The 24,488-nt window shown below is 34.0% G+C and overlaps 3 protein-coding genes across 4 annotated transcripts; 1 reads left to right on the top strand and 2 right to left on the bottom strand.

The window, feature by feature from the left end:
* Window positions 1–353: 353 nt before the first annotated feature.
* On the bottom strand, window positions 354–6,850 carry LOC100798408 (serine/threonine-protein phosphatase PP2A catalytic subunit). Its single transcript, XM_003531189.5, has 11 exons — window positions 6,544–6,850; window positions 4,761–4,817; window positions 4,396–4,479; window positions 3,912–3,983; window positions 3,159–3,230; window positions 2,755–2,795; window positions 2,475–2,541; window positions 1,267–1,458; window positions 1,089–1,178; window positions 904–1,011; window positions 354–807 (listed from the first exon to the last, which is right to left on the bottom strand). The coding sequence occupies exons 1-11, from the start codon at window positions 6,628–6,630 to the stop codon at window positions 742–744; spliced, it is 936 nt and encodes a 311-aa protein (XP_003531237.1). The 5' UTR covers window positions 6,631–6,850; the 3' UTR covers window positions 354–741.
* A 2,157-nt stretch (window positions 6,851–9,007) lies between these two features.
* On the bottom strand, window positions 9,008–13,151 carry LOC100781261 (pentatricopeptide repeat-containing protein At4g32450, mitochondrial). Of its 2 annotated transcripts, XR_003267856.2 has the most exons (4): window positions 13,070–13,151; window positions 10,567–12,593; window positions 9,524–9,825; window positions 9,008–9,404 (listed from the first exon to the last, which is right to left on the bottom strand). XR_003267856.2 is itself a non-coding variant. In XM_003532698.4 (3 exons), exon 2 carries the CDS (start codon window positions 12,571–12,573, stop codon window positions 10,579–10,581), a length of 1,995 nt encoding a protein of 664 aa, XP_003532746.1. In that variant the 5' UTR covers window positions 12,574–12,593; window positions 13,070–13,151; the 3' UTR covers window positions 9,008–9,404; window positions 10,567–10,578. The 2 variants fall into 2 exon arrangements, 1 of the variants encoding a protein (XP_003532746.1); XM_003532698.4 differs by lacking the exon at window positions 9,524–9,825.
* A 2,004-nt stretch (window positions 13,152–15,155) lies between these two features.
* Window positions 15,156–22,011, top strand: LOC100795756 (DEAD-box ATP-dependent RNA helicase 37). The gene is made up of 7 exons (XM_003531184.5): window positions 15,156–15,315; window positions 15,692–16,627; window positions 16,725–16,808; window positions 17,924–18,166; window positions 18,640–18,807; window positions 19,338–19,451; window positions 21,019–22,011. Exons 2-7 carry the CDS (start codon window positions 15,869–15,871, stop codon window positions 21,508–21,510), a joined length of 1,860 nt encoding a protein of 619 aa, XP_003531232.1. The 5' UTR covers window positions 15,156–15,315; window positions 15,692–15,868; the 3' UTR covers window positions 21,511–22,011.
* Window positions 22,012–24,488: the final 2,477 nt, after the last annotated feature.

Raw genomic sequence — 24,488 nt, 5'->3', positions numbered from 1 at the left:
ACATACATCTGAGATCCATACTGAAATTGAACAGTTACAAATTGCAAGGCCCAAATTATTATTCATTGACTGAGTAGAAAATATGAAATATCTGCCAAAATACGATAATGGCGGCATTTAGTTAATTAAGAACAGATCATATTAACTTAAATATAAAATTTATCAAGTCATTAAGTAGTTAGAAAAACTCATTTAATTTTCACTAAGGTTAGCGGAGAAAGAACATCCTTATCAATCATATTACCTTAAACTCATCACAGATGCCTCCATCACACTCTAAATAATTGGAAAATGAAACGACATTTCATGTAAAAACAAGACTACCTATTAGAATATAATTCTCACAAGACGGGTAAAAAATCATAAAACACCATTAAAAGATATGTTAAAAGCATTATCCATCTACAGAAACCCACCCCCTTAACAATAATCCTAAATTGAGAAAAGAAAGGTCAAGAGAGTTGCAAAAAATAGAAAAGGAAAAAATGGGGAAAAAACATTAAATTGATACATTGCAAGCTGGAATGATACACATGCCCACAATTGCATCGCCTGCTGCTCAGCTTCCTCTTGGAAAGATTCAGTTATAATTCAACTAAATAACACATCCAGCGAAGCCTAACTTCAAAAATATAAGTATCAATATGATTCATGGCTCTGATTTGGACAAGTAGATGAGCTTGCACATTACTGCATGGCATTGGTTGCTGTGCTGGTAACAGCAACTCAACCAAAATAGTATCATAGGAAGTAATCAGGCGTTCTCCTGGTTACATCTGGCTCTCCCCTCCTTGGAGCTGGCTCAAACTGAGATTAAAAAAATTAATATATGTACAAAAGACTAGAAAAGAGTTAAGATCCAACATATTACTTGAGTAGATGACGAAAAGAAGGAAGCTCAACCTGAATGAATGTGTGTCCTTTGCAGTCATCAACCTCAAGAATTGATGCCATATTCCCACAACGATAACAATAGTTAGGTGCACTAAATATAGTAACCACCTTTTGATCCTGCAACAGGACTATAAATCAACCATTTACCACAACAAATGAATATAAGAACAAACAAAATGATATCAAGTATTTACATGTCCCCAGTTATATCCTTCCATAACCAGCTGGTGAGCTCTAGCAATCAGCTTCAAGTTATTGGTATGGTTAAATTGCTCAGATATGTCCTACAAAAGCAAGTTGCATAAGCAATAAAAAAAAGTAATGGTGACAGATGAAAACAATACAAGCTTGATACATAACAAACAGGACTACCTGGCCAAAGGTATATCCAGCACCTCTAGGAGAGATGCCCCAACCACAACGATCATCTGGATCAGACCATAGAAGATCACACATGGGTCCCTCATGAGGAACTTCTTGTACGCGATCAAAATTACGTATGTTATCCAGGGTTTCAATAGATGGCGACAACCCACCATGAAGACAAAATATTTCAGATTCAACCTATGAAAGTTAACATATCACACTTTAGCAATACTCAATTATTGAAAAACTAGAAATCCAGTGAAATGCATTTGATTGAGCAGCATATCACGAAGCTTAATAAAAAAGAAGAGACACAATTACACTAGACACAGCTAAAAAAGAAGCATATTGAATTCGAAGTACCAAGGACAAAATGCACATGGAACTAGACAAGGTCATTAAATCAAGATCCTGCTTAGGATCAGGAAGGGCTAAAGATCATAAATCATGGAACCTTAGCAAGGATCATAAGATCATACAAAATTCTTAATATATGTGTGAGAGCATAATAGCATATAAATTCATATTTCTGTTATTAAAAATTATTAATGTTTCAATCTACTTTTATATTGATAGTAATTATAAAAATATAAGATGCTGAAGGAGACGGAACATAAAATTTCAGTCCAAAGATCCTCATTTCTTAGGTTCCAGAAACAAAAAAATGCAAGCTTCTTCAGACAGCCATGGCTTCCACATAGCAGGCAGAGCACAAATAGATCAGAAGGATGCTCCAGCCAACTAGAACACAAACAGAGCAAAGAACTTCAAAAGAAAGCTCCAAAACAGATAAAGACATGACTTTGAAATGAGATCAAATAACAGACAGGACTAGATGAGTTTGAACAAGATTGAATAGTTAGAAAAATTGGATTGAATTGATGTCACATGAGATGAAACTTCAAGGTTTTTTTCTTTCCGAAATTGGTCAACTAGACCTAGAATCTCAGTTGGCAACATTCAGTTTTTCATTCACCAGGTCATCTGAAATGGTTCCCAATCAGGTGGAAATAGGGTCATCTGCTCCAACAGATTCCACAATACAGCACAGCGATAGCAGCCAATTCCACCATGGTGTAATCTTAAATGCAAGCCAGCATAATAAGGGTGCCCAGGATCATTGAATTGAACAAACTACCTTGGACCTGAGAAAAATGACAATCTAACAAAATATCCCACAATCCTTTCCAAAAATTATGTAATAGTATACTAACCAATGCTGTCAACGGAAAGTAGTCAAACAAATCGGTAAAGATCTTCCAAACATTAGCACTACCATACCTGCAAATGAAATAAAAATATTCACCAATATAGGATTGCACAACTTCAAGAATGAAAGTTATAAAAAGAAGCAAAATATATATAAAGGATTAAAAATGGAAAAGAAAAGCAAAATAATATGAATTCCAGATCAACTTTCAGTCAAAATTAATTTGGTATCATTTTGCAATTTATAATTGCTTATCCTCAGCCATGAACTTAGCAGGTACTTACTTCCGCAGGCACTCATCATAAAACCCATAAACTTGAGTAATCTGCAACAGATAGGTAAGATCAGCCATTATCATTCAAAGCTAAAGCATACAAAAACAACTGAACAAACAATTAAGTCAAACTCCAACTACTTTATCAAATCAATGGTATCATTTTTTAATACAAGCTTATTTGGTTCCCAAAATACTACAGAATTTCTTTCATCTGGATGTGTGAAAGCATTTGATTGGCAACATTGCAGCAATATGAACTTACGGGTAGCATATTGATAAGAAAAAATCTGTCAAAACTCAACTGATACTGACCAAATGACCATGCCTCCGATTACCAAAATAGGATTTTAAATCTAATCTAATCTATAATCCACTACTAACAGGAAGGTCATGATTTAAAAAAGAACAGACCTGGCGACTTTCATGATTTCCCCTCAGAATAGTAATACGCTGACGATAACGCACTTTAAGGGCAACCAAAAGCTGCATTATGACTTAATTAGCACCAAAAATGTTACAAAACAAATACCATATGGAAGCAAAATATACACAATCTAAAATACGCAATTAAAAAATAGCATTATCAACTTGTACCTCAAACTCAGTTTGAATGTCATACACATCTCTGCATGTTAATGTTTAATTTAATTTTTTTTTGCTCCGCAATGTTTACTTATATGTCGGCGTATTACAATGGTATCCCACTTATACTACAGACATAATGCATGATTTACACATACAAAATCATGGTGCTTTTTATTTTGGATAGCACAGTGCACAACCACGAAAAGTTTAATAGTGGCACCCAATAATTCCAATAACCCCCACATGGCACATAGCATGAATAGTAGTGAATCATTCTCACTGTAGGAGTATGACACAGAAAGGAATATTAGAATTATGGTCCAGAAAACAGAAATTTTGAGGTAAAAAACTACTACTGATAAACTAAGTAATTTTCTAATCCACTAAACAGATATTAAATCACTGATAAAAAAACATATAATTCAAGCTTGGTCAATTAGTCTAAGACCTATAAGATTTCACTAGAACATCCAAACCAAATAATCCCATGATGACTTGTAAAAAATAAATAAAATAAAAACATTTTCAGAACCAAGTTGAATACCAAAAAAATAATTAAGTAAAATATTTCATATTTACCGTAACAGTTTCGACAGAATAATAGCCACGATCAACATAATCTCCCATAAACAAGTAATTTGTATCTGGACACTACCAACAAAAAAAGGTAACAAGAATCAGTATTTAACAAAGAGGTTCCATATTTCAACTAGAAGCAAAAAAATATTTAAATATGCAAGGATGAGATGCTAAAAAATAATGGTTTCAATCAAGAATAAAATAAGCACATAGCACATTAGTTCTCAAATTTGAAATAAGACAATGAGAGACTATGTAACTGATTGGCAATAAACACTGCAGTTTGTTTCTCAATTAAAAATTAGACTTTCTGCTATGAAATAAGAAGTAGGCCAAACCTAATTTCACAATACAACACTAAGGAGCATGGAATTTCCTGGTTTTCCAAGTACTACATATTTCATACATATAAATCTATGTAGTCAACGTGTCACAAATTTAATTAATACATGTTGAATGTAAAAACGTCAATCATAAAGAATACCTTCCCTCCAATGCGAAAAAGCTCTGCAAGATCATGGAATTGCCCATGAATATCACCACAAATTGTAACAGGACTTTTCACAGGCTGCAATTATTGGCAAATGAAATAATGTCTTTAGTTTTCTCAGTCATTCAAAATCATCATGAGTTAAAGCCCTACAAATAAACATATTAAACAAAGTAAAAACCAATATAAAGGGTGGATAATAAGACCTCCTTAATAGATAAAGGCCACAAATTGAGAGGGAAAAGGGGCTTGATGCAAACAATGTTGGTGAAATATGAACCAATTTAAAAAAATCCTACACTGAAAAGCACAAATATAAACAGGCTAACATAAATGATAAAAAATACACACAGACTCACCTGTACATTGCTCTCTTCCATCAAAATCTCTTTTGCCTTATCACACAAGACCCTTACCTGTACACACAAGTGCAAAGTGAAATCAGAGTTGGATTGCTAAATCAAAAAGAATCACAACACTATCTCAATGGCAAGGCTATTTCCAGAAAGAAGACTAATTCTTTTCTGTAGCGGCCAAGGGCCATGACACAATGTCTCACAATAATCACACACTATTGACAACTATGGTTTGGGCTTTTAAGTGTTAGTTAGAAACCTGGAAAACGCATCAAAAGAACACTGAATTGTGAACGGAGGGTGGGAATGCTGGGTTTTTTTATTTTAATGGATGTAGAGATTCAAAGTTTTCAACCATAAATCCCTCTGATTCAGCAAAGAGTTTAAACTGTAAAATAAATAAAAACTAAAATAAAAAAAATCAATGGCCATAATTAGAAGGGTAGAGAAAAAACAAGGATTTATCCTGTTCATTGTTGTGAATTCTATAGGTGTGATTTTTTCTGTGAAAGACCGCTACCTCAGCTGTGATCTGTGAGAAACAATAAACAAAAAACAGCAGCATTAAAGTGGTCATAGGATCCTCTGCCCCACATCACCACAAAAGCAGCGCAGGTTGCCACTAGTAACTTACTCTGCTAAAAAGGAAAATTGATCTGAACCCACAAAAACCTAGGTAGAACTTTCTTTGAACTCCCTGAATCCCACCGATCAAATACGATGACACGTGCAAATAACAGAAAGAAAGTGAAACTAATTGGAAATGTTTAACTTGACGAATACAGATGCTTTACAAGATAGGCAGTAGGAGAAAGTAGCACGGAATTCTTACTTATTACTTATTAATTATTAACAAGTGCATTCAAGGAACCGGAAGTTTTTAATATTTCCCTTCAGCTTTGCTGACTCCTTCCATATTCTTACTTATTACTTATTAATTATTAACACGTGCAAATAACCGCTTTTCGTAAGTACCAAAATAAGACAAACATCATCCAACGTATGTAATGTCAGAGCTGTATTCCTGACTCAAGACCGAAAACTCTGCCTAAATTACTTCAAAAACCAATGCCAACCAACTAGGGACAAAAAAGAAAACTAACCCCTCCTTAAGCAATAAGCATAGACTCATAACTCATAAACAACACTCCATAGCAAACAATAGCTCCTAACTTGCAGACTTAACAGGGAGTATCCATTCCATAGTACTTACTGCCCTCCCAAATAAGGCAGGTAACAAGTTATCGTATAAAAAATTAACGTACAAATCATATAATTCATCATAAAACCCTTACCAACACACCACACTCAAGCATAGAGAAGGAAATATATTCCTCCTCCTCAAATAATCCTCGGTCAATGTTAACAATCTAAAATATCCACGCCTTAAATGCAGAAAAGCATAATTAATTGCGACCAATTGAAATAGGTCTAAAACTAAAAAACCACAATAACATGATATACTCAGAATCAATGTAAAATAATTTAAAAAAAAAAAAGAAAACTAGAATCGCTACCACGAATTCCGCAAATCTAACGGAATATTCGAACAAACGCGCACTCCAGTCGCCATTCCAATTCCGAGAGAAACCAGATTTCACAAAAAAGAGGAACTGATTCAATTTTCGATACAACAAGCCACGGATCGATGCGCGAGAAGCAGTTGGAGCAAAAAGCCAAAACCGATGACAAATAACAAGAGATTTTCCCGATCCGCGCATCGCATTTCTTAATAACGAAAGGAATAAAACGGAGCGAGATGAAGCGGTTTCGGGAACAACGTTACCTCTTGCTCGGACAAGGGTTTGCACTGCATGAGCTGAGAAATCTGCTCATCGAGGTTTCCATGCGAATTCGAAGGCACCGAATCCATGATCTAGTACTCCACCTCCTGTCCTTGCTCGCTGAGGTCGTTCGATCAATATCCTCTCTCCGAATCGATGGAAACCCTAGATCTCACTCGGAAAACCCCTTTCGCCTTTTCGGTTTGTGTTTGTTGTTTCTGGTTTTTAGAAAGAGAGAGAGAGAAAGAAGGGTGGTGGTGGTGAAGAAACCAAAGCGTTTAGGAGGCTTCGCTATGCTCATTTTGTTCGATAACCACTTCTTTTTCGGGGGCAAAATTGAAATTACCAACAATTAACACTCATGCTCAACAACGATATTGGGACTAGGTGGATGTGTTGAGCTTTGGATTTTAAAAATTGTAGCCTTTTGCATTTTTAACCTCCATTTTTTTTATTTTGGATAAATTTTACTTCTAATTTTTTAATTTCGTATATTTTATTCCAACTTTTAAAAAAATTATAAATTTTATCGTCAGTCATTTTTTATTAATAAACATAAAGATTGAAGGTAAAATTTATCAAAAAAATAAAAAACTAAATGCAAAATTGGCCAATTTTTTTTAAAAAAATGAAATTATATTAAAAGTAAAAAAAATGAGGATAAAATCTCTAAATTTGTTAAAAATTTGAGGTAAAATATGTCAAATTGTTGTTGGGATAAAATAAAAAAATAAAAAATTAAAGGTAAAAAATGTCATTAAGCCAAAATTGTAAAGTTGTTTTAAAATGTAACTTTAGGAGCAGGTTTTTTATACTTTTTTGTTTTTAAATTAAAATTTATATTAATAAATATTTTTAAATATGTAAATTATATTTTAGATGTATAATAAGTAATTTAAATTATGATAAAGTTATTATTTTACTATTAAATTTTGTAATAAAGTATTTTTTTTGTGAAAGATAAATTGAAATGGACAACAAAAGATCAAATATACATGGAAAGATGACACGAGGATAACTTAAAATAGTTGAAATTTGAGATACAATTATTTTGGCTAATTATGTAGTTAGCATATGAAAAACACATAAAGAAATATTAAAATATCTAATTGAGAGTGAAACTAATAAGAAATTTTCTCTTTGAGTTTATATTCTAATTTATAATATAAAAGTATATTATTAAATAATTTTTATTTTAACGGAAAATAATCACCGAGAACACTTAAAACATGTAACTAAAATTTATATTTTAAAAATGAAAAATGAATTTTTAAATTTATATCGAAAACTTAAGTCACACACAAGATATTTGTAAAAATAAAAAGGATTTTTTTACTATTTTTAAGTTATTTAAATAAGATGGGGATATAAAAAAAAGTCAAAAGTGAACTCGTAATATTTACCTTGTTTTTTTTAAAGCTAAATGTCATAATTTTTTCATTTTGATCCATTAAATTTTAAAACCATATTTGCTTCCTCTGTGAACAAAGTTAGTGTTTTGTTAATATTGTCAAAATTTTAAATTTTAAAATAATAATGATTGAAAAACATCACTATATTTTATTTTTAAAAAGCACTAAAAAATTGTCATCTCTTCCAATTCCAACTTGGATCTCAAAATCGGTTTCCATCAGGTGTTCCGCACCACCATCAGCCTATGCACAAGTAAACGATAGTTTTTGAAAGAACTAATACGAAAAGTTTTTACAAATTAATTAACTTGTGCACAAGTTAATTTTAACTTTTGAAGAAATGAATTTTATTTTTTTCTTCTCCTATATCAGTATTTTTGGAAAGCTTAGTATGAGTTGTGAGACATGAATTGCCAATACAATAATTCAATCACTTGATACGCGCTTCACTGTTTTTCCATTTTCTTGTTATCCCGTCTCCCTCTCCCTTGAAAAGCCTAGCATAAGCCTTTCATTGGACCTAAAATAATTTCCTGGCCCTGCTCCCATGCCTAAAGCGAGTTTGTATGTTGCTAAGACAACAGTCACACGTGATTGTGTCAATGTCCTCATTAAAGTACATCTTATCCATTACCTATTCAATTCGTTATCACAAACATTAACTATTACGAAAGGGGCACCCCACCACCGAAGCATCCTAAATGCTCCAACAAAGCTTCCGCAGGGAGCTGAATCTCTTGCTCAACACCAAAAAGAGGAGTAGATAAGTACCCTTTTTTTAATCAGCAAGTAGACTAGTACCCAAGTACTAGTTTTGACCTACAAATCCCTAGTTCCCTACGCACCAAAAACAACAAGACAGCTATCTCCCACTTGGCAAGCCATATCAAAACTCAAACTGCCAACACACACATATATGCAAGAAGGAAACGTCCAATTATGAACACCAGCAAGAACTTTGACACAGAAGAGGCAAGAAAGAATGAAAGGCAAACAAGTTTAGACTATAACTCAGATGATTTGGATTTTAAGATTGTGGTAAATGACTAGGTTCTGACATCCAAAAAAGTTGTCTGAAATTATACCATTGAATGTCAATGTTGTCTATGAACTGCCTTTCAAAAAAAATGTTGTCTATTAACTACATAAGCTTTTCCCTTGCCTGGAGTGACAATAATAATTTATATCTTATATGGAAGCTACAACAACCAATTATATAAAACTACTCAATGAATAATGCCTCTGCAACCTGAATGCACGTCCCACTGCTTGATTTATTAGTGTGGAAGAGCCTGGTTAAACAAAATTCCAATCTCCTCGTGGATATAAAGATCAATTTTAATTTAATGACCGGGAGATATATGAACAATTTCCCTATCTGCTGGCTTGAGGGGTTACTTACCAACAGCCATTCTATTCAATCCATCTGGTAGTCAGGAATCAGGATACATCTGCATAACAAGATTGTTGTGAGGCTTACCTTAATTTTGCTTCATGACACAATTGACAAAAATATCAAAGGCCAAATAAGATAAAAGGTTAAAAAAAGCATCATAGAAATCCACATTACCATCATATTCATGTTGTAAAATGGCAAACAGATAATATGCTCAACGCCGCAAATATTGCACAAAGCTTTCAATGCCCTCAAACAAGACTTTGTAAGTATATTACACCAGAAAGGTTTGTTTCACCCCAGGTAAAACAATATGGAGTTATCAAGCATTTGCCCGGAATTCAAATGATGGGTCAGGACGAGGCTGAATGATTATTCCATGTCCTATGGCCAATTGAACAGTCCCTTTGACAAGTGTTTCGCACAAGGGATTCAAGGATTTATATTCTTTCATTTTCCCCAAGATACAGAGTGTCCTATATGAGAGAGACAGGAATTGTATGGTTAAGGGACAGACCATCACCCATGCAACAGTCCACCAGTCATACATAGACACTATTAGTATATTTCTCTCTTAAATCATAACACTGCCCTATTCTTAAGAGAAAAAAAAGGGAAAGGATCCAGAATCAGGACGCAATACTTCACATTTGTTCAAACCAATTCACATTGGCCTCTGCTCAATTTTCTATCATAAATTCATAAGCCCAAATATGAAATTGCAACTCCTAGAAGTGAAAATGGAAATCCCATTTTCATCTCTTTTAGAAAGCAACATTAGAATAAGGATATATTAAGCACCAATTGGAGATGTATCTGTCATGCACTCTCTGCTTTTACTAAAGCATTAGGAGTTGTAATGTTAACAAACTGACAGTTTTAAGTCTTTCACTCTTCTGTATTAATAAATCATAGCCTTCCTTATGACTAACAATTTAGTCAGCTTAGAAAAAGTATAGTTGCAATAAAGTACCTCTAGGCTGGAGTTTTACTGGCAAAACTCATTGTATTTGCACATGGTACATACTCTAAAAACTAAGCACACTATATTGAACAACAAACAAATAAGGAAGATTTGTTTCATGTAAGTTGAGCTTAACTACTTCTGAAGTATAAAATTTTGCTCACACAAATTGCAGACATTTCAGTTCCAATAAATTCATTAGCTACCAATCAAATAACAAGGGAAATATAAAAAATTAAGAGGCAGGAAGTACCTAAGTTCATGTTCACCAATAATCCCTGCAGGAGCATAGTCCATCGTTAAAATGGTGGAACCTTTTCGCATCTCGAATAATGAGTTCTCTGCCTACAAGCTTAGAAATAATCTTCAGTGCTGTATGGCAATCACCACAAACACGGAGGTTCTTAATTACCCTCATCGGAGCGCGAGCAGGGCTGTTAAGGAGACCATAAGCAATAGCAAGTCTCTCGCTGTGGGCAAGAAGAGCTTCTTCTTTGCCTTCCTGATCTATGTCATGCAACACAAATTTTGTCTCCGGAACATAGCCAGCTTCTTTCATTTGTGACTTTAAACCTCTAAGCAGGGCATATATCTTATCACTTTCAGGATGAAAAGTATCTCCTGCTCGATATTCACGGACTCGACTCCTTACTTCAAGAAGATTTTTGTTTGTCAAAGTCCTTTTTTCTTTCTCTTTTGTCAAATCTGAGGCTTTTACAGGTACAAGACCAGCCTTTGATTGCTCATTTAAACAAGAAGAATCTAGCTGCTCAACTAGTTCAGCACAACAATCCCCCAGCCCAGTGTTCCCATGAACTCTACAGAGATTCATCAAAGTCTCCCATATATCAGCACTTGGCTTCATTGGCATCTTTTCAATGAACTCAAAGGCTTCATCCAGATGCCCAATGCTGCCAATCATGTCTACTACACTGACAAAATGAGTCATAGATGGTACAATGCCGTAATCCTTGTTCATGGATTCAAAGTGCTGCATTCCCTCGTCAATATCTCCCAGCATACCACATGCAAATAGAACTCCAATGAACATCTGCCCATCAGGTTTCAGTCCCAAGTTTTTGAATTGAGTAAATAGATCAATTGAATCTTCGGCAAACCCATTCTTAGCAAGCTGTGTTATCATAGTATCCCAAGTAGTCAAATTGCGCTCTGGCATATTGTTGAAAATGTTGAGAGCATCATCTACAGAACCACATTCTAAATACATCTCCAAAATTCTATTATATGTGCTGACTTGGAGAGGTGACAGATGTTGTAAAGCATGCCTGTGTACATTTTTTGCCTCTTCAAGAGACTTATTCTCCCCACATTGGTGCATTAATTGCAAATATCGGGGCAAATCCACAGGAATATCTAGTTTTTCCAGCAATTCCAAAACTTCAACTGCTTCCTTCACGTTACCCTCAATGCAGAAATTATCTAATTCCTCAAGTGTACCTCTATATGGACTATCATTAGATGCTTTGGCTGATTCGCCATCAGGATTTGCATTACTTGATAGATGAGAGCCAACCACTGATCTTTGTGCAGTATTCAAATTTGGCAAATATTGACCATCTTTTAGACTCTGCTGAGACTGTCCATAACCTGGGTACTGTGGACGCATTTCATGACTCCCTTTGTAATGAACATTTTGTGGCTGCTGAAAATGATCAATGTTTTGATTTAGGTCCCCTCTAAGATTTCCCTGTGACTCTAAAGGCCCAGGTGAACTATATGCATTGGGAGACTGCATCCCTTGTCCAGGTTCCTGTGTCCAATCATGTTTCTCAACAAATGGATTTGCATGCATCCCAGAGCCCCATGCATTATCAACACCTGCCCCAACTTTTTGTTGCATTTTCATGTCGCCTTGACCAAAGTACCCATTGACACTTCCATTGTGACCCACCAAATTATTGTGAACATTTCGGGTCACATTTATATGACCTCCATCTGCAATCTGACCAGCTCCATAAGAATTTTGCCCTGCATTTGCTTGGGAAACATAATCAGGTCTTTGCTTGTTCAAAAGCTCATAAGAATCAGCCTTATTTTGGCTTTCCAGATAAAACCCAACACGATTTTGCTGGTAACCTGAAGAATCATCATTTTGATAACCACCAGAAAACTGTAAATCTGTCCTTTCAGCAGCAGTACTAACAGCACTCAATGTACTAAGGCCTTTGTGTGAGCAACATCCTTTGCACAACTTCAAAAGACAACTAACTGTAACTGATGAGGCTCTCTTAGAAGACATTATTTGGGACTTAACATAATCTGAGGAAAGACAAATTGGAAATAAAATAAAATCAGCGAAAAATGTAAGACATTGGAGGGGAGGGTATCAACTGAAAACAACAATTTTGGGCAAAACATTATTCTGAACTGATGAAAGTTAGAAAGGGGTTTAAATTTAACAAACAAAACAAAAGCAATGTTCACACTGAATGCAAATTGATGCTTGTGATTATAAACCAGGAGATCAGAGTTGTTCCAAAAATTTCTCTACAAGTCTATCTCTCTAAATTTATCCCCCTAAGATGCAGCAAAATAAATTTTCTATTTCACAAAATGATGCCACAGAAAGCTTCTAGGACTTTACTAGCATAACAAATTCATTACCAAAAAGTCTAAGTTGACTAAAGAACAAAGTACCAAAAACTTAGCAGATAGTCAGATACCAAGTTCTATCATATTATATTCTTATCAGCAACAGTATGGTACAGTTACAGATACAGATACAGAGCACTCACAAATCACAATAAGGGAGCAGCTGAGAAACGAGAGAAGAGTGCTCGGTTTGCATCTTTGTGAGGATGTAGGAGAATCAGAAAACGACTCGTGTAATCGTGTTAGGGCAAAATATTTGGATTAAGTCACTTTTGGGCCAAACTGGGTCACGCAACCCGATCCAAAAAACCCAACTGACAAACTCGACTGTTGCTTCCTGCACCCCCTTAGATTTTAAAATTTACCCGTTTCCAAAAATACCCCGTCTAGAGCTTTTAAATTTTAACTTTATTTTTGGACTTCTGGATCATGTGATTCATAAGTGTGCTTGCTTTTCCAGACTAAGTAATCCGGTAGCCTTTCTAGCCTATTATGGATTGCCTAATCTGAAAGCCTTTACCTTGTGTTTGGATGAGGAATTTGAATTACTCTTATTCATAATTCCTTCATTTTATAAATGATTTGTCCTTTATGTTCCAGATATGAACAACTTATAACATGCATCTCATTAACGTTTCCATGAGAGGGCGCACTCAATTTTGTTGGGACTAAATCTTCTCAAGCAACTAAAGCCATTACAAGATCAGAATTAACACATAACAAAAATAGACACAAAAACAACAAAGATACAATGCCTCAAATCGAAACAAAACAGTAACAACTAACTCAAACCTATAATCAATATGTCCCAAATTCAATGAATTGTGAAGATCTTTTATATCATTTTAGGACATGTTATCCATGGGTCAAGAGAGTAGAAAAAGTTATAACTGTGTAGCACTTCCAACGAAGACATATTCTTCGAGTAGAAGTATGATGTGAGGTCCCACATCATATAGAAATAAGTATGTTGAACACTATATAGGTGAAAGAAATATTCATAAAAGCCTTAAGATTTTGGATTAATATGTAGTGTAATTACTCCTGCCACACTTTTCCTAAGTGCTTATAAACAAATATGGGTTATTATAAATTTTGTTACCAAACTTTCATTATTTTGTAATTTTTTTTTGCAAATTTTATCACTCAACTTTTGTAATTTTGTAGATTTTATCACTCAAGTTTTTTTTTTCCCCACAAATTTTACCATCAAACTTTTGACATTTTGCAAATTTTATCATTCATATTTTTTATTTTTGTGTAGTTTAGCATCACATTAGTAACAAAATGATGTAAAAAGTTACTTTTCTAAATTTTTACAAAAAATTACTTTTCTAAATTAATTATAATTACAACCGATATCAAAAAGTTAAAATCATTCATCTTTCGTCAATGGTGATAAAATACACAAAAATTAAAAACTTTGATGATAAAATTTATAATTAAGCCAAAAAGATTTTAAAAGGTAATTATAACGATAAAATATGAAGATAAATGTGGATACAAAAAATATCTTAACCCCTTTATATATACTAGTTGAAAAAAAGATACTTTGTGCCTCTGTATTTTTCAAGTGAAAAGAAAAAAAAAAGAAGTTGAAGAATGTACTGATAACAATAGTTACATTTTGAAGGTCTAAGGAAGGAATTGAAAGTAGTTATAAATATTGAAGGATAATTTAGAAATAAGAAATATTTACATAAAAAAGGATAATTATTTTTATTAATAGTTATAGAGATTTATGAAGGAAATGAAAACAATTATATATTTTGAAGGGTAATTTAAGAATAAGAAATGCGTACACCAAAAATATTAGTTGTCTTTATCAGTTTATTATTAGTAGTTACAGAGTAGGAGAAAAAAGACTCTCATGTCTTATAAATAAAAAAGGAAAAGAAGAAAAAAAGGTTCAGAAGTATAAAAAAAAAAGTAAGAAAAGAAAGGATAAAATTACAGAGGGACATCTGTTAAGAAGAGAATAAACTGAAGGAGGGTAAAATTGTTTAAAAAATATGAACACCAAAATGAGATATTTCGTTTATTATTAGTAATTATATTAGTATAGATAGTTATAGATATATAGATTTATATGTTAATAGATAATTGAAAGAAAGGGATAATGTTAAATTTTATTTTTTCTACAATGTGAGTTTATATACCATTTATTTTTAAATTAAATATATTTATTCTATTTTGAATTTCAAGTTTTGAGAAGAGGAAGAAAAACATTACAAAAGAGAGAAAAGATATTTTGTTGTTTCTAACCTTTGAAGGCGCCTTCTCCTCTCTTTCTCTTTCTGCAACCAAACCAAAAATTAGGGTTTCTCGATCTTCTTCATTTCTCACTGCTCTCACCGTTTTAGGGTTTTACCTTCCCAATACGACTCAGGTGCATCCATCGCTCTTCTCTCTCTATCTATCTGCAATCTGCGTGCCCTTATTACTATTACTATCATTCTTTCTTCGTTGCTTCGGCTATGGTGTTTTTTGCTCGTTTCGGTTGTTTTCGTATTTGTCTTTCAAAGACATTGTGTTTGGTTCGCCATTTTGCTTATGCTATATTCTATTTGAGATTTCGAGGAGAATGAACTTCGTTTTAACTCATCCATTGTTTTGTTCTTCTCGTTTGTTAAGTTTGTGCTTTTGCATTTTTGTGACTTTGTCGATTGTGTTTGATGTGTTCTGCTAATCGGCTTCTGCTTTATGTGATATCGTGATGTAAATATGTTTGCAACGGTTATTGATCGGAATTCGTTGCTTTGCAGGGCTGCTTCTAAGCAATTTTGTTCGTTTTGAAGAGTATTTATCTGTTTCAGCAGTTTTTTTGTTTTATTTTTTTAATTGGAGGCTACTTGTAAAGCTGCTATCCTGATTCTGGAAAGGAGGGGTTTTCCCTTTGAATTTTGCGGACAACTGTTGACTACGAGAATTTGTGATTGACTATGCGAACTTCATGGGCTGATTTGGCTGCAAATTCTGCAGCCGAAAATGCAGGTCCTGGTTCTTCTGCTGACAATGTGGGAACTGGTAGCACTTTAGCTCCCACGCGACCTGTTTATGTACCTCCTCATCTGAGGAACCGTCAGCCAGCAGCAGAATCCCCTGCCCCTGCTCCAGCATATAGTGGCCCTTCTTCTGGTGCTGGCTCTAGTTCTGGTGCTGGTAATTCTGGATCCCGTTATGCTGCACCCAGAAATGATTATCGTCCTGGGTATGGTGGTGGTGGTGGACGTACAGGTGGATGGGGAAACAAAAGTGGTGGATGGGATCGTGGCAGGGAGCGGGAAGTCAATCCCTTTGAAGAAGAGGATAACGCTGAAGAGGCATTCAGTGAGCAGGAGAATACAGGAATAAATTTTGATGCATATGAAGACATTCCAGTGGAGACCAGTGGTGACAATGTGCCCCCACCTGTGAATACGTTTGCAGAGATTGATTTGGGTGAAGCACTTAATCAGAATATAAGAAGGTGCAAATATGTGAAGCCAACACCTGTTCAGCGGCATGCCATACCGATATCTCTAGCTGGACGGGATTTGATGGCTTGTGCGCAGACTGGTTCTGGAAAGACAGCTGCATTCTGCTTCCCGATTATCAGTGGAATCATGAGGGGCCAACCTGTGCAGAGGCCACCTCGTGGGGTGCGTACAGTGTATCCGCTTGCGCTTGTTCTTTCTCCAACGAGGGAGTTATCAATGCAAGTGAGTTAGTTACATTAACCTTGTATTTATGGTATGGTTTTAATTGGACGTTGTTCTGCAATGAAAATATATTTGAAATGTTGTAATTTGGTTTCAGATACATGAAGAGGCTAGGAAGTTTTCATACCAAACTGGGGTTAGGGTAGTTGTTGCATATGGTGGAGCACCAATAAACCAGCAGGTTTTTTCCTTTTATCTTTGTTTCTTTTTACTTTGTTTCTCCCACAACTTTTTATGAGTCCATGGCATGATATTCTTGATAGATGTTTCAATTTTATAGCTCTTTCTCTCTCTGGCGTGTACACACCTTGTTTCAAATTACCAAACAAAGTTAGTTCAATTTGAGATCCAAGTTTGATAATTATGGTTGTCAAATAGGGATTTGAATCAGAAGACTCGTTTTCTGATCTGTATAATTAATTGTCAGATTCATGATAATAATTAGAAATGTTTTATATAGTTAACAAAGTCATAAAATACATAGATTTAGAAGCATTTTGACAGAAGATTATAAGCATATATATATATATTGGCATTGAAAGTAAAGAAACTATAAACAATTCAACACATTACAGTCAAAATAAAGCAGGGAGATGCAAGGGACACTTACACAGTGGCTTCAGGTAACAACCTCTTTATTTGTTGCACTCATTTTTCACTCTTTCAGCACACATAGCCAGAGCACACATCAGAGTCAACGTGCAAGGCAAAACAACAAAATATAGATATAACAACGGCAATTAAATACCAGAATAAGAGGTAGGGAACCGCCGCACCTTGAATGATGAATGCAAGCAGCATGAAAATACTAGGGACCACAGCATATGTGAAGCATGTGTTGTGTGGGTAGTCCGAGTGGAGAAAAAAAAATAATGTATGCACATGTTTGGAAGCATACATAGTCTCATGGTTTCATAATGAGCCATGGTGTGAAATTTTGTTACATCCTTTTCGAGCTTCAGTAGTGTTTGGATTTTCATGATTTCAATCTTCCGATAATGCTGCAATTCTGTACTTGAGAAGTTTTGCATTTCTGTGTGGGTATTGGTTGGTCAAGAACTTTGTGGTTATATATTATATTGTAGTACATTTGCTGGAGGTGCTGCACCTTGTAATTAATGAGTCTCAAACTTATCACTGTAGATTCATTCTCTTGTAGATTCTATCCTGTTGCAAATTTTACTTAATGGGTCGAATATGGAATCTAGATTGACCCATCAAATTTCTTTAAATGATCAGTAAGAACTTTTAGGTTTTGGTATATACCCTTACCCTAACAACTTATATTTTCTCTAGCTGCGGGATCTTGAAAGAGGGGTGGACATTCTTGTTGCAACTCCTGGAAGACTGGTAGATTTGCTGGAGAGAGCTAGAGTTTCACTGCAGATGATTCGATATCTGGCATTAGATGAGGCAGATCGGATGCTGGATATGGGTTTTGAGCCACAAATAAGGAAGATTGTAGAGCAAATGGACATGCCTCCACCAGGTGCCAGACAGACTATGTTGTTCAGTGCAACATTTCCAAAAGAGATACAGGTTTGATATAGTCTGTAAAATATGCTTTCATCTGGCATATGATTTTAGTTAAGAATGTGTTTCTTAATTTTGCTATTTTTCCTATTTCATGGTGCAGTTTGGTTTGCTTCCCCCCTCCTTTGTTGCCCCATTGTCTAGGGTCTGCATATATTTTGGACTCCTTTTAGTGCTGGTTGGAAGTCTATGCACTTAGGGAGATGTGTTTTACTTTATAGCATAGGTTTTCATTGCTCTGATATGCATTTTCTTTGTGTATCTGTGAATCACATACTTGTATCTAAGGGGTCTTGCTGTTAATCTCCCTCCTCTTCTATTTCAGAAAGAGTGCCTTTAGAATAATGTAATTTGGTTGTTTTTAATTTTATTTGAGATGATAAGTGCCTTGAGAGGTATAAACAAACAATGCATGAATACCTAATTGTTGTGTATATTATAACTTTTCAGACCTCTTATGATTTCTGGTTGATATGCAGAGATTGGCTTCTGATTTCCTTTCAAATTATATTTTCCTTGCTGTTGGAAGAGTGGGTTCAAGTACTGATTTAATTGTCCAAAGAGTTGAGTATGTTCAAGAGTCTGACAAGAGAAGTCACCTAATGGACCTTCTTCATGCACAGAGGGCAAATGGTGTACAAGGAAAGGTACTTCACTTACATAAAACTTATTACAAGTGATATTAGAGACTAAATGAACGTCAAGAATTTGCTCATCCATTGAATTCTCCTTATAGATACGAGAATTACGCTTTGACAGTCTACCTCAAAGTGTAGCATAGATGGCTTATTGGCAAAAAATTTAGCTTCTTTACCCTCTACCAAAACCAACAAAGGTAGTAGTAAGAAAACTTGTCCAAGGACTTTAGGGAATACCCAGCTCTCTCAAAAATTGCCAATCATAGTTTTTGTAAAGAAATATCTACAGGACAGTCTAAACTGATTCTGAGCAACATGCATGCACTTGTTTGTATTGACATTTTAGGTCAATGTGTGGATTATGGTGTTTTAATTATTTTGAACTCTGTCAGGTAATGCCTTTGCATAGTTACATTGGAATTTCAGTTTGTATGGGGGATTTATAGTGTAGATAATGTATTTTATTCTCTCATATTGTGGAGACTAAGAAGGGAGCTGATTTAGTTTTAATTATTTCATGCGTATATTTTTTTTTTCAGCAAGCTTTAACTTTAGTTTTTGTGGAGACTAAGAAGGGAGCTGATTCGCTGGAACATTGGTTGTGTCTTAATGGTTTTCCAGCAACTACTATTCATGGTGACAGGTCACAGCAGGTTAGTCTATTGCACAAATGTTTAATAGTAAACAGCACTTGTTGTAATGGGTTGTCATATGTCTATGATGATTGACGTATAACATAAGAGTGCTATAGTGCTATGTGAAAAATTGTGTGTATTATTGTTAATAATTAAATTAAAAATATGAAACATTTTATAGACTCCCAAATTCCCCCTTTTTGACCACATATCTCTTTCCCATATTGCCATTGACTTTTTGTTTGTAGTCACAATTCTTTGCCATTTGAAATGAATCGCATGTTCCCTGAATGAGTATGAACTCTTTGTTTAATAATTCTTTTTACTCTCACAATCTCTCAAACCGATGCAACATTTTACTTTCCTGGATTGCCGTTGACTGTAGTTTGTAGTCACAGTTCTTTGCCATTTGAAATGAATTGCATATTCCCTGAATGAGTATGGACTCTTTTTTTTAATAATTCTTTTCACTCTCACAACTGCCATCTCTCAAACCGTTACCTTTGGTTTAACAAATTCTGCACAAATTAAGATTTGTAATCTCTCACTTAAAAAAAGAGCTAATATATCTGACAAAAACAAAATTCTCATTAAAATGTAACGGATGAACAGTGGTTATATTATGCCAAGAAAAGAGCATGTTTTGTGCCTCTTATAGAGCATTTGTATTTGTGCTCTCCATTGTATGTTCTTAAGTGGCTCCTACCTCATTTAAGCGTCAGTTGCTTAAAATTGAGGGAGAAAAAGTGTCTTTAAAGTAATTATTTATTTTAGCAACCAATCCTTAAATTTTTAAGCAACAGAATAAAAAACGCCCTTAGCATAATAGTGGAGAAGGAAAACTATATTAACAGAGAAGCAAGAGAAAATGAGAGAAATCAGAACAAAAAGAAGATTAGAATGTGAAGTTACTTTTACCTGAACAGAGGACAAGAAGTTTCTATAGCTAATAAAGTTGGATTGAGCATTTTATTTGGGTTTTATTTAGAGATGACTTGAAACACCATTGCATTAATGGAAGAAACTATTTTGTTATTGTTCTGCTGCAATTTTATTGAATTCCAATTTTCTGTTTACTTCATTCCTACCACTCTAATACAAAACACAGAATCTTGAGCCTTGCAAGATTTGCAAGTCAAACATTTCAGGACTAGAAGTCTAGAACCGCTATCAAGTGGTTATTTCTAAAAAAGAATTGTTTTTGGTTACAGGCAATATTATTAGGTTTAAAATGACTGTTTTCTTCTGCATCCTTTTTTTGGGCACATCTTTTGCGGTCATTCTCTGATGTTATTAACTTATTATTGGTTTGTTTGTTTGGACCTGGAGCTTACATATATTCTTATATATTATTTATTTTTCCCAGGTTTTTTCATTAATAGGGTCATGGTCCTGGATTCTTGCATCATTTTTGCTTGGTAGTTTAGTGTTAAGAAATTGCTATTGAACTTGCTACCCTCATATTAAACCCTTTTACTTCATAGCATTTACTAATTTTTTTGCTGGTTTTGAACTGCACCAATATTATTGGTTATGGATATACTTGTTTGTCTTACTGTGCTCATCAATTCTGAAATACCCGCAGGAAAGAGAATTAGCCTTGAGGTCATTTAAAAGTGGCAACACCCCCATATTGGTTGCCACCGATGTTGCTGCACGTGGTCTTGATATTCCCCATGTTGCTCATGTGGTCAACTTTGACCTGCCAAATGACATTGATGATTATGTACACCGAATTGGAAGAACAGGGCGAGCTGGAAAGAAAGGTCTTGCAACTGCATTCTTTAATGATAACAATTCATCGCTAGCTAGAGCTTTATCAGAACTGATGCAAGAAGCAAATCAAGAAGTACCTGCTTGGCTCTCACGGTATGCTGCTCGATCTTCTTTTGGTGGAGGCAGGAACCGGCGATCAGGCGGTCGATTTGGTAGTCGTGACTTTCGAAGAGAGGGCTCTTTCAGTAGAGGTTCTTCTGATTACTACAGTGCGGGAAACAGCAGTGGTGGTGGATATGGAGGCTCTGGTGGGTATGCTGGTGGAGGGTATGGTCCTGGGGTCACTAGTGCTTGGGATTGACTTTCTTCTTTTCATAGCATTACATACCATCTTAGGTATAGGTGTGGATACGCCTACAGGATGATTTTTCTCCCCTCGGGTTTTTATGATCTTCAATTTACTTGTGTTTCAAGCCACATCATTTTGTACTATTTTACAGTGCTAATCATTGTGGGGAATGGGTTTGTGTATGTGGTCTAGTAGCCACATCAATAAAGGTTGTGTAATGATGGTAGGTATTGGTGATTACTAACATATTAGGAGTTTCTTATCGACAACTTTTTATACCCTTCATTTTGGGTGATAATTTTGGTGGGACTGGTTGTAGATTGTGCAAGGGGAGAAATCGAGCTTTTTGTTATAGCCGATCATGGTTTTCTGACTTCTCTCTCAAAGCATGCTCTTTCCAGTTTCAACCAATTTATGTTGAAATTTAATATTTCCCCACTTTGTTGGGCAAAGGTTTTTGTAATATTATAGTGGTGGCTGAAATGAACAAAAGGTTCCCGCCGATGATTTCAATTGAGCAGACTTTTTATGCCTTGTGACTAGTATGGAAACATGTTCATTATGTTTGAATTCTATATATTTAGTGAGAGATTAACATAGACCAAGGGCAAAGGTTATCTTATTACGTTGCACAACAGGGCGTGTGCCACATTATTATCAAATAATGTTTTCACTCATACTTTCCCTTTTTTTCTTAATTATACGAGTTTAGAAAGGAATATGCCTGTCTTTATTTTTGTGTGTATCCCACCACACCTAATGTAGTCACTAATAGTAGCACAGTTCCTTATGTTCTCTGAGTGTATCTGTGGTAATTTTATGTATTCTTCGCGAGATTTTGCTTTTGATATTTCTAACTAAAGAACCTTTGCTCCGAATGGTTTCCAAGTTTGATCATTCACCCTCGGTGTAATATTTTTCTATATACAAACAAAAACAAATAATAGAGGTTCTTTTCCCTCCAGTTTGACATTATGAATTCATTTTAGGTGTTCGGCCAACTATTTATTTGTATTTCAAAGGCTACATTTATTATAAAGTCGGATTAGTTTTGTCTTGTCTATTCTAGATAGCTTGAGGTTGTTAAAGAAGTGGACCGACCATGTATCCCAAAATTGATGATCAAGCCAATAATTCCGATTAAAATAGAAAGGTACTTGAGTGGAGAAAAATTACGTATAGAACGGGACCCTTATTTATAGACTTGTGGATGTGATTACTATAGGAGACCTATAATAGTCAATAATTCTTCATAAGTAGAAAGTTCTATTCTAATCTAAGTCAGTAAGTCTACTAAGGCAGGGCTTGTCTTCCTTATTGAACCTTAGACGTGTGGAAAAGAAAAGTTCACATGAAATTCTATCCCAATTTCAATATACATCTCTTAATCCAAGTAATTTTATGATAACATATATTTATACTCATTATAAATTACAATCCCTAGTTCGGAGAGTGTTACACTCACTTTTTTCACTTTCTCAAATATTTTCCACGATCCCTTTCATTTTTTCTTACGCGGTGCACTTTACAATTTTTTTAATCTTTATTTGTATATTTGATTTTCTCAACCATATATCAATTTAAATTTATAAATAAACTTATACCATAACTTAAATTATTTATTGTAAATTCAAAATATTTATTTATTATAAATTTTAACTATAATTATATACACATAAATATATATCCTATGCAACACACTGATCAAAATATCATTTTTTAAATTTTTATAAACATTGAATAGGGATAACAAGAATCACTTTGGGGGAAGCTACCATGATATTTACTACTTATGTTGTAACCTTTTGAAGTGATAATTTAAATTCAAATCCCCCTCAATTAGGAGTGTTCATTAAATTTTGTCAGCCTAACGACTCAGTCCGAATATATAAAATTGTCTCTTTTTTACACGGCTGGGTCCAACTGGAGCTGAATGGATTAAATTAGTTCAATTCTTAGACTTATATTTTTTGAAACTGAATTAACCAGAATTAAAACAACCTTTTTTATTATATGTGTGTAATTAGTTACATTGGCTCGAATTCTTATGCAATTGGGTCTAACTTGAACTGAATAAACTAAATATCTTTATTAGTTCAGTTCTTAGATTTATCCTATTTTTCAAAACTAAATTAACCAAACTTAAAACTTTTTACAGAAGATAGTGTTGTTAGAATTGAGTAAGATCATGATGAGAGGTAAAATTTCTTAATGAGTGTTTAATAACATAAATTTATATTCAAAATTTAAAGTTGAGATAATTCATTAAGTTGCATGTTAATTAATCTATACACTTAATAGTAAACTTTAATTAAAATTCTAAATTCAGATAAACTTAGATATTTTTTTTCCTTTTTAAAAAAATTGTTTGTTACTTTTTATAAGATCTTTTTCTAATTTTTAAATGCGTTAATTATTTTTTTCTTACATATTCATACTTAATTATTCTTTCTTAAAACATTGATGAGAAATAAGTAAATAGATATAGAAAGAGAATAAAAAGGTAATTTTGAAATAATTGTACAAATAATTAACATATTTAATGTTATAATTATTATTTTTAAGGGGCGTGAATTAATTAAAAGACTCTTATAACTAGTGACAAAGAGAATACTTTTATTGTTTTGTTTATAATGATGTATTTATTAGATCTATAATTTTTCATATTTTTATTTAATATTTCAAAAACACAGTATATATGTTAAAAGCTTAATTTTAATTGATATTTTCTCCGTCCTTAACTATAACTATAAGATTACTTTTTAAATTTTTTTATCTCTTTTATAAGATATTTTTCTAATTTTTAGATTATTAATTATTTTTTTAATATATACTTACTTAATTATTTTTTCTTTAAATATTAATGAAAAATAAGTAGATACATAGAGAGAAAAAAAAATAATGCAACCATCGGAACTCGCAAACAATGCAAACACCAAACTGGCCGTGGGTTAAAGAAAAGGAAAATGTGTTAAAGAAAAAGACAAAAA

The sequence above is a fragment of the Glycine max genome, chromosome 8 (genome assembly GCF_000004515.6).
Source record: "Glycine max cultivar Williams 82 chromosome 8, Glycine_max_v4.0, whole genome shotgun sequence".
In the NCBI taxonomy this organism is placed as follows: domain Eukaryota; kingdom Viridiplantae; phylum Streptophyta; class Magnoliopsida; order Fabales; family Fabaceae; genus Glycine; species Glycine max.
Note: the sequence above shows the minus strand (reverse complement) of the source record. Positions and strands in the feature narration are given on the sequence as shown.

What these genes read in the sequence shown, in the direction of transcription:
- LOC100798408 (XM_003531189.5), bottom strand. Translation starts at nt 6,630, where the DNA reads ATGGATTCGGTGCCTTCGAATTCGCATGGAAACCTCGATGAGCAGATT. An exon ending in GAAATCATGAAAGTCGCCAG is followed by an intron (nt 2,796 to 3,158) that starts GTCTGTTCTTTT and finishes TATCTGTTGCAG; the next exon opens with ATTACTCAAGTTTATGGGTT. An exon ending in AAGGATATAACTGGGGACAT is followed by an intron (nt 1,012 to 1,088) that starts GTAAATACTTGA and finishes GTCCTGTTGCAG; the next exon opens with GATCAAAAGGTGGTTACTAT.
- LOC100795756 (XM_003531184.5), top strand. Translation starts at nt 15,869, where the DNA reads ATGCGAACTTCATGGGCTGATTTGGCTGCAAATTCTGCAGCCGAAAAT. An exon ending in CGAGGGAGTTATCAATGCAA is followed by an intron (nt 16,628 to 16,724) that starts GTGAGTTAGTTA and finishes ATTTGGTTTCAG; the next exon opens with ATACATGAAGAGGCTAGGAA. An exon ending in ATGGTGACAGGTCACAGCAG is followed by an intron (nt 19,452 to 21,018) that starts GTTAGTCTATTG and finishes AAATACCCGCAG; the next exon opens with GAAAGAGAATTAGCCTTGAG.
- LOC100781261 (XM_003532698.4), bottom strand. Translation starts at nt 12,573, where the DNA reads ATGTCTTCTAAGAGAGCCTCATCAGTTACAGTTAGTTGTCTTTTGAAG.